Source organism: Ovis canadensis, chromosome 4 (genome assembly GCF_042477335.2).
Source record: "Ovis canadensis isolate MfBH-ARS-UI-01 breed Bighorn chromosome 4, ARS-UI_OviCan_v2, whole genome shotgun sequence".
NCBI classification, from domain to species: Eukaryota; Metazoa; Chordata; class Mammalia; order Artiodactyla; family Bovidae; genus Ovis; species Ovis canadensis.
The window spans coordinates 78,639,030-78,652,030 of record NC_091248.1 but is presented as its reverse complement, the minus strand read 5'-3'; the positions used below and the strand labels follow the sequence as shown (position 1 = coordinate 78,652,030).

The 13,001-nt window shown below is 44.0% G+C and overlaps 1 protein-coding gene across 8 annotated transcripts in view; it reads left to right on the top strand.

Annotated features, from left to right (window-relative positions):
• Nucleotides 1–13,001, top strand: part of LOC138439365 (uncharacterized) — a 33,525-nt gene that overhangs the window by 12,740 nt on the left and 7,784 nt on the right. For 2 of the 8 annotated variants that reach the window (XM_069588086.1, XM_069588090.1), the window contains 3 exons: nucleotides 2,758–2,970; nucleotides 3,567–3,714; nucleotides 6,786–8,456. In XM_069588086.1, coding sequence (XP_069444187.1) covers nucleotides 3,573–3,714; nucleotides 6,786–8,456 — 1,813 coding nt within the window. In that variant the 5' untranslated portion in view covers nucleotides 2,758–2,970; nucleotides 3,567–3,572. Of the gene's footprint in view, nucleotides 1–2,757; nucleotides 2,971–3,566; nucleotides 3,715–6,785; nucleotides 8,457–10,352; nucleotides 10,449–11,229; nucleotides 11,393–13,001 lie in introns of those variants that run through there. The other 6 variants (XM_069588088.1, XR_011256697.1, XM_069588087.1 and 3 more) reach the window with 6 other exon arrangements.

Sequence of the window (13,001 nt, the reverse complement as noted above, 5' to 3'; positions counted from 1 at the left end):
TATCTAAGCATTTTGATTTTGTATGTATCAGTCAATAGCAGTGATTAAAGAAGAAAAATTCTCTTTCACCATTGCTTGGGTGTCTAATATGTTCTCTAGGCAGGGCCCATGAGGTTTTCTCCTGCCTACTTGAGGGGACAATAAGACCTCTGCAGATGCTGAGCAAATCTTCCCTTTCTTTTTCTCTCCTTGAGACTCTTTATGAACTCTTTTTGGTTGACGTACACTGTGTGCAAAGGATCGCTTACTTGTTGTTAGCCTACTGATTTCTGCTCTTGGCTGTGTCTCCAAATGCAGCTAGGGCCAGTAAGGCTTCATTCTTTATGATGGTCAGTAGCATTTGATATAGCAGGTTACTCCCTCTTTCTAGATACACTTTAAAAAAAGCAGGTCACAATGATATTATATACATACTAGTTGTTCAGTTGCTAAATCGTGTCTGACTCAATAATACTATATACATACTAGCGGTTCAGTCCCTAAATCGTGTCTGACTCAATAATACTATATACATACTAGCAGTTCAGTCGCTAAATCGTGTCTGACTCTTGTGACCCCATGGACTGTAGCCCACCAGGCTCTTCAATCTATGGAATTTTCCAGGAAAGAATACTGGAGTGGGTTGCCATTTCCTTCTCCAGGGGAGCTTCACAACCCAGGGATAGAACTCGGGTCTCCTGCACTGCAGGCAGATTCTTTACCAACTGCACCACCAAGGAAGCCCTTATACACACATAAACACACACACACACACACACGCACACGCACACATTCTGACCATCCCACTTGTGAGGTCTCAGTTCCTTGACCAGAGATTGAACCTATGCCTTGGGCAGTGAAAGCGCAGAGTTCTAAGCACTGGACTGCCAGAGAATTCCCTTGTGTGATCACTTTATGGTCACAGTCTTAACCACTGGAAAACACTGATCTAGTCAACATAATGACCTTGAGATTTATCTAAGTTGTTTTGTGCATCAATACTTCATTTTTTCTACTTCTGAATTTTTTCCCATGATATGGATATAACAGTTTGTTTAACCATTTTACAGCTATACACTGAAGAACATTTGGTTTTTTTCTTGAATGTTGCTTTTTGAAAAACCATGAAAAGGAAACAGCATCAACGACTAATGTTTCTTGAAAACTTAATAAACAATGCCAAGTTCAAGAGTTTTATTGAACTCGATCTCTAGCTCCCGCCCCGTTTCCCCACCCCTCCAGGTTCAGGTGTGGGACTGAAAATTCCCCACCCTTCAAGCACAAGTTTGGTTTTTCTGGTGATTAGCTTCCTTCCTTGAGTTATCCCGGGAACTCACCTTAGTCACCTTATCAGCACGAATTCTGCAGAGGTAGAAAGAGGCTTGATATGAATAACAGACGACATCATTTGAGCATGTCCTAACAACAGCACAATTCTTCTGCTGAGATATAAATATCCAGTTGAGAGACTGGACATAGAGATTTGGGTGTGAGCAGTATGCTGGTTATACTGGAAGTCCTGAGAATGTGTGAAAATGCAGAGAGAAAGAGTGAAATAAGATGAAGAAAATCTAACCTGGAGAATATGAACATTAAAGAGAGAAATTTGGGAGACAGTAAAAGACTTTAAGAAGGGCCAGTAGAGAGGCAACCAGTTAGGCTGGTACCTGGGAGATGAGATTTAGTGATATGAGCTGAAAAGTTTCCATGCCATTTAGCGGCCAGTGGCTCATTAGTGTCCCTGGTGAGGGTGGATGAGTGGGCATAATGGTAACAAAATCTGGATTTGCAGTGAGTGAAGGAATAGGAAGTGGAGAAGGCTGAGTGTTTATGATCTTCTATAGGGAAAAAGCTGTGAAGGGAGGAAAGGAGAATGACAACTGGGGACTATACAGAGCAATGGGAAGTGGGAGAATAATGTTCCTTTCATGACCCTGAACCCTTATAAGAGAAACTGTTAGCTGCCCAATTAATATCTATTCTCCACTTTTAGTCACAGCAACCCAGTTTCTTCCAAGTGGCAATATGTCTAGCTCAAAGACAAGAGCTCACCCACATCCTTTCTGTTAGGGGTAACCAAGGAGATAGAACCTGAAGCTGCACGTGTTTTCTATTATAACTTTTTATAACTCTGCAATTTCTGGAAAAACCCAATTTTTATGCAGTAACGCAGTCATTCCAAACTGTCGATGTGCCCTAGAAGTACTATTCCTGCCTCCTTCACTACTATCCTATGTCTTTCCTTTCTCTCATGTACAAAGAATACTGTACATGCCAGTTTCCCCTTCTCACTGCCCACCCATCACCCCAGAGACGACTGCCCACACCTCCCTGTATCACCACTTCCCCCGCCCACTGGGGTCCTCTTAGCCAGAGCCCCTTCCCCGAGATGTTGGTCTCAGAAGCATGAGGCACTCTTGCTCACCCCACCTGTGGGAACCTTCCTCCTCTCAGCTCTCTCCTCCGTGCAAGTTGGCCTCCTTTGTCTCTGCTTCTTCTCAGTAGGCTCCTCTTCCTTAAGTGTCAGCTGCTTTGGGCCCAAGGAAGGAAGGAGACCAGGAGCTCAGAGAGGCGGCTGTGACCCGTCCTAACTCAACACACTCAGAGAGGGGACAGTTGGGGAGACAGAGGGGGACAGGAGGGCTCTATCCTCTAGAAAAACCAAGGCCAGGATGCCCACACACACAAGAATGTGAAGAAGGGAGGACTGGGGTTCACGCGGGAGTGGGTGGAGATGGCCACTTTCCTCCATCAAGTCTCAGCACCGGCTTCTTCCAGAGCCTTCTGTCTGGGCAGCCTGGCCTGGGAACTCCGACAGGGCGCAAGCGCAGGGGGCGGGGCCTGCTGAAGAGCTGCAGGTGCTGCCCAGTCAAGCATAAGAAGGAGCCACTGCAGCCGGCACTGTAGGGGCTCTTGACGGCGAGGTCGGCCCTGTGTGTGCTGTGTGTGCCGCTACAGAAGTCCCCAGTCGCAGATGTCGAGCTAGAGCAGGTCAGTGTCCCTAACGGGAATGTGGGTTGTGCAGGGCGCAAGGGCACAGGGTTTGGGGGGCGTGGGGGACAGACTGGGCTACGGGAAGCAGGGTGCTAGGAGATGGAGCCCCCCGGGCCTGGATTCCGGGGCTGGGCAGGGATTCAGTCTGGGGCAGAGGCTAGGGAGCCTGTTGGAGAGGCTGCAGACATCTAGATGCAGACATCTAGGCCTAAGCCCCCTTTTCCAGTGAAGCTGCTGGGTGCCCTGGCATTTGGCGCTGGGCACTGAGTCCCTCCATGCCTCCAAGGCCTCATCTCCCCAAGGTGCTGCTGCCTGGGGAGCTGGACCCACTCAGTATGAGGTGGGCCTGGGCCTCTGGGCACTGCTCTGCTGGTCCTAATGCATGCAGGGCAGTACCCCATGTCTGCATCCCAGGCAAGTGGGAAGACAAGGTAAGGGACCTGCCACCCAGGATCCCAGTCATGATGGGGGACAAGGATGGTTTTCTACATGGATGTAGATGGTTTTCTACCATCTACAAGGATGGTTTTTTACAGCCCTTTACAGGGTGCGGCACAGCAGTCCTTTCCTAACTATGAACACCTGTTTTTCAGTGGAGAATGAACTCTTCAGGAAACAACGAAAATTTTGAGGGCAGTAACTCCAGACCTTTCTTCTATGTGCATCCCATGGCCCAGCAGCCTCACCTGGGTCCCTGGTACCAGAATCCTGCCTATAATCCACTCTCCATTTCTGGGGCAGGTGAGGAATCTGAATCCCCAAGGAGGTTCAGTGGGATTAGGGACCCTCCCTGTAAATCAAAGCCTGAAGGTTTTCTAACTCCTTTGTCCATGATTTCCTTTTCTTCACCCTGTGCTCACACTAGACAGATTGGGCAGTGTTTGTGGTTCAGGTTAATAGAAAATATTCAAATTCTAGCTATGTATCAGTTGTGTGCAGTGTGCTGTGTTTAGTCAGTCGTGTCCAGCTCTTTGTGACTCCATGGACTGTAGCCCACCAGGCTCCTCTGTCCGTGGGAATTTTCCAAGCAAGAAGATTGGAATGGGTTGCCATGCCCTCCTCCAGGGGATCTTCCCAACCCAGAGTTTGAACCTAGGTCTCCCGCACTGCAGGCGGATTCTTTACCATCTGAGCCACCAGGAAAGCCCAAATACTAGAAATGGATTCTCTATTCATTTGACCAAGTTGTTGCTGCCCTTGTTTCCCCCCAATGAGGGAACTGAAGCTCCCAGTCAGTGACTGGCCCAGGCTCACAGTGTAATCCATCCAGAGTTTCATGTTGTGAGACCAGTCTTGTTGAATGAGGTACCTTAGAGCTTCTAGTCCTTGTAATTTTTCTACAGAGTCTAAAGATTCTAAATGCTATAATGGGGACATCAGAAAAGTATGTTGGAGGAAGGTGACAAACAAGATTTGAAAATATTTGGAAGGTAGACATCTTGGACCTAATAGATGGAGGTCCATTCAGACTGTCAGTTTCTACTTGAGTTTTGGGAAGTTGTCTCTTAAGGAATTTGTTCTTTTTTATCTATGTAATAAATATTGTGGAAATAGGATTCATATTAATCATTTATATTTTTATGCCATGGGATCTGTAGTAATGTACCCTCTTTCATTTCTGATATTAGGAATTTATCTTTTTGTTTTCCACATTCATTCAGTTATGGTCTAAGCAGACATTTTATAATTAGTATGCCTTTTAATTTGTAAGTGTGTTTTATGGCCCACAACGTGGTCTATCTTTGTGAATCTTCTATGTGAGTGTGAGAAAAATATTCTGTTGGTTGAGGGGGTCTGTAGAGGTTAGTTATGTACAACTGGTTGGTGCTGTGGAGTTCATTGGTTCTTATTGACTTTTTAATATTGACTGCATCTATCCATGTCTGCTGTAGGCGTGTTAAAGTTTCCGACAATGGATTCATCTATTTTTCCTTGCAGTTCTATGACTTTTGCTTCATGGAGTTTCACCCGCTGTTAAGGGTATACACATTAGGGATTGTTATATCTTAATGAAGAAGTGACTTTCTCTTGTGATGCCCCACTTTATGTCCCTGATTACTTTCTTTACTCTGAAATCTGTCTGAAATAAATACAGCTTCTCCCACTTTCTTTTGATTATTAGCATTAGCCAATTAGCATGGTATGTCTTTCTCCTTTGGTTTGCATTTAATCCCTGTTTTTGTATTTAAACTGAGTTTTTTGTTGTTTGTTTGTAGACAGTTTTTGCTTTTTATTATGCCTTGTAATTTTTTTGGTCAGCCATTTTGTACTGGATAAAAGGAACTGATCTGAATAGGCCCTTAGTAATGGAGTGTTACCTTGTAGAGGTACAGAAGGGATCACAGTTCTGTTTGTGAAAGGACTATGATTAGCTCTTAGTCTTTTAGTGTGATTTTTGCCTTTGGATAACAAACTACACATGCTTCCCCCACCCCCTCCCATTGGGTTGGGAAGGGTGACTGGAGTGGACTGGAGAAAAGCATTTCCATTCCTGCCCATCAGTTAAGCTCTGTTTAGTGTTTTCTGAGGATGAACCTTGTTAAGAACAGTGCTTCTGGTATATGTGATTCCTTTCCCTCTTTCCCTGCTGGAAGCTCAGGAGGTTTTTCTCTTAAATTTACTGTGAGAAACTGGTTGAGCTACTGCATGGAAAACTTTAAAAAGTGTGTAGGATGGTTCCCTTATGGATGCATTTTCTCTGAGGATTTGAACTCAGACGTCTCCATCCTTATCTTGCAGCCTGTCTATAGCAGTTCAGGTTTTCCTACCCCACTGTGAGTTCTCATCGAGTTTTGATCTCCTGAGTCTGTGCTCCTGTAAGTTGTGATTGTATTCACATGGCTTTCCAGTATTGGTGGTAGCACTTTTCCCAGTAAGCAAACATTGCTGTGAGTGACCTGAGAATTCTTGATTCTTGTTCACTTTTTCACTTGGGTAGGATTGAGTGGCTTCCAAGCCTATAGAATATCCATAATCATGTAGTCTGTCATCTTTTAAATATTAATTGAACATGCAGTATGCAGTGCTGTAGAATTAAAATAGCTGATTTATATTCTTATAAATAAGCTGATTTTGAGTAAATGCTTCCCTTCTCCATTTTGTCTTTTGTACAATAAGCTGAATTAGAGGATTCTTTTTGCCATTGGCCACCATCTCTCCATTTCCCCACCATTCAGCAACCACACAGCAACCACTATGCTACTGTATCTAATACCATTTTTTTCTAGATTTTTACATAAAAGTGATCATATAGTATTTGCCTTTCTCTGTCCAACTGATTTCTCTTGGCAAAATGCCTCAAATTCCAGCAGTTGCTGAAAATGTTTTAAAATGATTAGGGGAAGGAGGGTGTTTCAGAAAAGGAAAAGAGAAGTTTTCAAAGCTGTCTTGGTGAAGGAATGCACCTATGGCGAGAGCCTCTGTATCTTGAAGGACTCAATGAGATGATACAGTGAGAAACTAGATAATGAAGTGTTTTATGCCATCTTAGGGAATGTGGTCACTATCCCTCATATCTGATAGGCCATGATGAGCCATTCAAATACTGGAACTGAAGTGGGGATCACAGATTATTCTGGAAGCAAAGCGGATTACAGACTTGTGAGAAGTGTGGGAGATGGGTTAAGAAAGTCGTTAGGAGTTACTCATGTAAAAACTGGGGGAGGAGTTTACGTCCTTTGCTTTGGTAACAGAAGACTAGGTGGGGAGGCCCGTGGTGGGTGTGAGCAGCTGTGGCTGTGCAGTGTGTACTGGCTGAATGTTGTGACTGGTGGCAGGAGACAGAATGGCTAACTATCCCCTTCTCTTTCTAGCTTTCACAAATGGAAGTCTGTATTTTCCAGTGGTGCTCAGTGAGTATCCTGCCTTCCTCGTCCCTCAATCCCCATTGCCTACTACTGTTAACCGAAGATCCATAGTCCCTATGTTTTATAACACGGCACAATTCCGGCAGTATGGTGGCTATTGGGAAAAAATGAAAACAAAGGACACGCAAACGGAAGCTGAACCTCAACAGGCTGAAAACTTGAATGAAAAACAAGACATGCACTCAGAAGGCGACGGCCCTGAGGTAGGAAAGGTGACCAGTATTCCTGCGAGTACATCAAATGAAATGATGCCATCGTATGATGTGGTTTATGCTCAGGATATGCCACAGAAGGAGGTGCCGCAAAATGGGATTTCACAAAGTTTCTGTGAAAGTAGAGGAATGCTTTATAACTCTTATGAGGATAGAGACCGCATGAACTTGGATGAACAAAAGAAGAGATATGCAGCTCTTTCCCAAAACCCACCACCTCCGAATGGCAGAGATGAGATCCAGAATACCCGGAACTCAAAATTGTGCCAGTCTGCTGGAGATATGAACAAGCTTCATCAGGAACGGGCACCCTGCGCCAGCATGGAAGCAGTTAAAGACCTGAGCCTACATTCAGAATCATCTCAGAAGCCCTTTACTACAGGGGAAAGTAAGCCAGAGAACAGGAGCGGGAGCCATGGCTCCCCTGAGACTGTGGGAGAAGAGGCAGAGCGCAGCAGCCACCCTGAGATGCCTGTCCCATCCCCTCCCGGCGTGGCTCAGGTCAGCAAAGAAGATGAGGGCATCCAGTGCGACTTGACTTGGTGGACTGAGGTACAGTCTGGGAATTCCCCTGAGTCTTCACTAGGAAGTGGTAGGAGGGGAGCAGATCAGATGTCAGTGGGGAGCCAGAACCAGGATGAAGTTAATGAAGTGGAGAACAATGGCTGCGAGGGGCAAGTTCCCTCCCCTACCTGGTTGGCCCAGGTCAACAAAGTGGATGAGGGCATCCAGTGTGACATGGGTTGCTCTGAAGCTCAGGTAGAGAAATTCCCCCAGCAAATGCCCTCTAGGGGTGAAGAGACAGCACCAGACAGCAAAACCAAGGGATCTTGGAAACAACCAGACACCAATAGGAAATTAAGTGCAGATAAAGAGGAAATGATCATGAATGATGAGACTGGGGAGGTATATGATGAGAACTTGAAAAGGTATGCGAAGATTAAAAAGACTCTGAAAGGCAGGAAGCTGAAAGAGCTGAGCAGCTTCTCAAATGTTAAGACAGCCTATCTGTTGAAGAAAAGTGCCATCTTGACCATCGTGCTTCCTGAGGATTCAGAAGACTCTGAGTTGGAAGAGGAGGGTGACATGGATGAGGTAGGATGCCTCCTTGAAGAAGTGAGTCCACAGAGTCCTCTGACATCTTCCAAAGAAAGGTCTTACGAGGCTGGAAGGATAATCAGGATGCTGCCGGAGAACTCTCTCCCTCCCCAACTTATGGTGTGGCCCACCAGAAATAAATGCAAGTTATTACAAGCTTATGGTGAATGTGAATGTGTCCCTGCAGTTTACCAGTGGAAACGACAGGATGGCTGTGAAAGCACTGGTATCAGGCTCCAAAGCACACCCACCATGGCCAAGCCAGAGGGACTGCAGTCCAGGAGGGCCTCTTACAGACCACTGGAATGTAAGTGACTAAGAGACTCATATACTGTTTGGTTGTTTGTGTTGGTTCCCTACTGGGTCCAGGATACAAAGGCAGCCATAAATCAGTATTTCTCTGTTTTGAAAATATGTTTTCGCTTCAGGTGCCCATCTTCATGTTGAAAGAGAATCCCAAGTTAGAGTTCCTGCACTCTAGGAAATTTCAGTGTAATGTGAAACAAAGTGCTCTGGTAGAAGATGGTAGAGAGCTGGGTGGTGGTGGGCTGAGACAGTCAGGAGGACGTGGTCTAGAGGGATGGCTGAGAACAGGCAGTCCACGTGGAGGCAGAGGATTTCACACCGATTTAGGTTCTGTGATTTGGAGACAAAAGAGGACAAAGTTTGGAGTGGAAATGGAGATAGCAGGATGAGCTCAAACAGGCAGTCAGGGCAGGATTCTGCTTGAGACCTTCTTGCCAGAATGGAGAATTGTGAGGAATTGGGAAAGAGGCTGGGAATGCGGTAAAGTACAAGTGTTTCTCTTCACTTACAAATTTTTATCCTGTAGGCAATAAGTGGCTAATTCAGATTGAGTAGAGAAATGAGACAAATCTTTGTCTTCAACCAGTATTTTATAGTAGGGATTAGAGTGGAGAGCACGTATATGGATGAAAGCCTTGTATAAAGTCAGTTTTATTCAATAAAAATTATTGTAATTCAAAAAATCAAAGTGGTGAGGGTCCTAGCTCACAGGAGAGTAATTAGAGACAGGTGAGAGGACTAACAGTTGAATTTTAAAAGGTTGGCGTTTGAACGTGAGTACATAGGGGGAAAAACGGTAATCCATGGAAAAGTTATCTTAGGAAGAGAAGTTGTTTTGCTTTGCTGTGTGTGTTGTGGGTGGAAGGAGTGTAAAATGGTGAGATTGAGGAACTGGACTAGCAGCCCATCCGCACCTGGTTGAAGCTTGAGTTTGAACAATACTAGGACTGGCAGGGGCACAGGTGACAGGTAGGGACAGGGAGAGGACCCTAAGGACCACTTTGGGAGATGATTACATCTGGCGTGCGAATGAAGCAAAGCAGGTAAGTGAAGAATGGGATGCATAAGGGCCCCAGGGAAGTTTAAATAAATTCCAGGCTTAATCCCAAACCTTTAGATTGAAGAAATATTTAAGCCTACCAGTTCCCACTTAAAAATCAGGGTATATTGTTAGGTTTTAAACCCTTGGCTATTGTCTTGACTTGATTCATGCTCAATAATTTGGAGGAAAATTTTTTTAAAACAGGGTTCCTTTACAACATGTGCAGGGTTTTCTGGCTTTGATGTTAGTCCTTGTTTATAAAGTGGCAGGAAATGACCTGGGCCACTGTGCTTAGGGACCCCTCATGTGCATCTGATAGCATCTTGTAAACTCCAGAATGTGAACTCTTGTTCATGATGTGTAACACTGAAATTAATAGTTAAATTAAAACACCGACTATGGTACCATTGGTCTTCCCAGTCTTATTTGCTTTTGTATTCCCATGTCATGTCATTGCCCATCAGTGTGTATGAATCTTTTTTCTGACTTGGGAAATAGCATTGGTTATAAATTTACTCCTCACGGTGACCCAGTACTATAGTTTAGTAGTTTTCAGCACTTTCTCCTTTGGCCATATCTGGAAGAAGGTCTCACTGAGTCTTCCCGTGAAAAAGTTAATGGGAACCTCAGTTTACCCCAGGTTACACAGTCAAGATTTTAATTTTCATAATGAAGGCTCTCTTCTGGACTGTTTTTGCCAAGTGATCATTTCTACCACCATGAACAACAGAACGGCATAGAATTTTATCTTGAAAAATAGGTCACTTTCTTGAAAGATGTGTTTTTGAATTGTTTTTTCCTTTTGGTTTTGAAGCCTCTTGGATTATTTAATGTATGAATCACTTCTTCCCTCAGGTAACTGTGAGAGAGCTAAAACCAAGGTCCCTTACAAAGTACCAGAGATTTGAGGCAGATGCCATAGAATTTAGGAAATACCCATCAGCTCTAGAGGTTGGTATTTATCCTGTGTCTAGTTTGTCTTATGATTTGCTTTTTGGACTTTATTTGGGTTTTCCTACTTGATGCTTGCAGTATTAGCATTGGAGGATAGACCCAAGCATCAACATAACAGAGTTCTAACTGGGTAACAGACATACCTTGTAAGACCCTAGCTTATTAAGAAGTTTAGAGCCAAAGTTTTTCAATTGTGTGGAATGTTATGATTATTTAATTTGTAATTTATTTTTATAGTTTTAAAGATTACTTTCCATTTACAGTTATTACAAAATATTGGCATCCTCATGTTGTACGATACATCCTTGAGCCCTGTGGAATGTTGTTTTTATCCTAGTTTTCACGTTTAATTCCTGCTGCTGTTACCAATAGTATATTGTGGATATATATGGATATATATGTGTATATATACGGAATTCTGTAAGTTTCCTGGTGGCTTCACCATTAGTGTTCTAATTTAGAGCTAGGTAAATGGAAGCTTAGCATCTCCCTTCAGGGGCCAGCACCTTGACAGGCTTCTCTTCACAATGAGTCTTGGCACTGGGCTACCCTTCCTCACCTAAACCCCTAGTTTTGGTCCAGTGGATTGATGACCTTTTAAAGGTCATTTCTGCCCTGCAGAGGTCATAAAGGGAAGAATGGTAACTAAGCTTAGGCAAAATGTTGACACCCTTGGCTTTCCCCTAAAAATGGAAACCAAAGATATTGGTAATGATTCTGTATATCACATCAGTTACCTGACTTAAAAGAACTGTACTGTTCCATTGTTACTTCTTAGGAAACAAATTGCTGAGTTCCAGCTACAAGGAAAAGTGAAATATGGCATTATAATGATGGATTAGAACATGAGATCTCTTTCTTGAACTACTAAAGTTATACCAGCAAACAAGAAAATATGACATTGTAAAGTTGTGAATTAAAAGTTGTGAAATAGCAAATAAGTTGGATTTAGAAAGTGTGGTTCTTAAGCATCTTCTTCTTCTCTCAAAATGGCCACATTACTCATGACAACACTAGTAGAACCGGGTTACCCATGAATATTTTTGTCCTTGCAGGGACCTTGGGATAAAGAGAAAAGGATGGTGGAGCTGAGGACAGAATAAAAAGACTTAAGCATTCCATAAAGAGGCTCTGTCCTGGGACTAGAGAGGATGCTGACTCATTGTCTGTATAATGTAGGCCAGGCCTATAGGGTCCGATAGGACACTGATAGACGTGTGGAGGGTGGGTGGTCATGCATTCTTTACTTGCATCTAGTGTCTCCTGAAACAAAGGAAGCTTCAGGCATGTACGACTTCTTTATACTCAGACCCTAGGGCCTAGATGGTCAAGAAGTGGACTCAATCTGCCAATAAATGGTATAGGTTAAATATGACTAGGTACTCAAAAGGTTTGTGTGGCTGAAGACTGCCGGGGTTTCTTTGAAGGAAGGTGGCATGGCAGAATTCATGGTGTTCCAGGTATGGCAGGCAGTAGGAATGCCACCAGGAATGTTTGTGGTCACTTCAGGGATACATGGATGGACTGGCCAATGTTCCCTGTGAGCTGTTTGAACATATCTTTGCTGTGCTTATAACTTCAATAACCTCAGATATGCAGATGACACCACCCTTATGGCAGAAAGTGAAGAACCAAAGAGCCTCTTGATGAAAGTGAAAGGGGAGAGTGAAAATGTTGGCTTAAAGCTCAACATTCAGAAAACTAAGATCATGCCATCCGTTCCCATCATTTCATGGCAAATAGGTGGGGAAACACTGGAAACAGTGGCTGACTTTATTTTGGGGGGCTCCAAAATCACTGCAGATGGTGACTGCAGCCATGAAATTAAAAGACACTTACTCCTTGGAAGGAAAGTTATGACCAACCTAGACAGCATATTAAAAAGCAGAGACATTACTTTGCCAACAAAAGTCCGACCAGTCAAGGCTATGGTTTTTCCAGTAGTCATGTATGGATGTGAGTTGGGCTGTAAAGAAAGCTGAGTGCAGAAGAATTGATGCTTTGGAACTGTGGTGTTGGAGAAGACTTTTGAGAATCCCTTGGACTGCAAGGAGATCCAACCAGTCCATCCTAAAGATCAGTCCTGGGTGTTCTTTGGAAGGACTGATGTTGTAGCTGAAACTCGAATACTTTGGCCACCTGATGTGAAGAGCTGACTCATTTGAAAACACCCTGATGCTGGGAAAGACTGAGGTGGGGAAGACAAGGGGACGACAGAGGATGAGATGGTTGGATGGCATCACCAACTCATTGGACATGAGTTTAGGTGAACCCCAGGAGTTGCAGTTCATGGGGTCACAAAGAGTTGGACACAACTGAGCAACTGAACTGAACTCCCTTCTACTAACCCAGAACTGCTAGCTGGTGTAATGAGCATGTAAAAAGGGATAGCAATGAGGGCAATGAGACAAGTAAAAGGTAGTGTTTGCAAAGCTGGTCTTTTATTAGAAGGTCTGTGATGGCCTGATTAACTTCTGCTTCAGACCTGCTTAAGTAACATAAGGAAGAGTTCTGGCCTATATCCCCAACCCATGGTTGTATAACGTGATC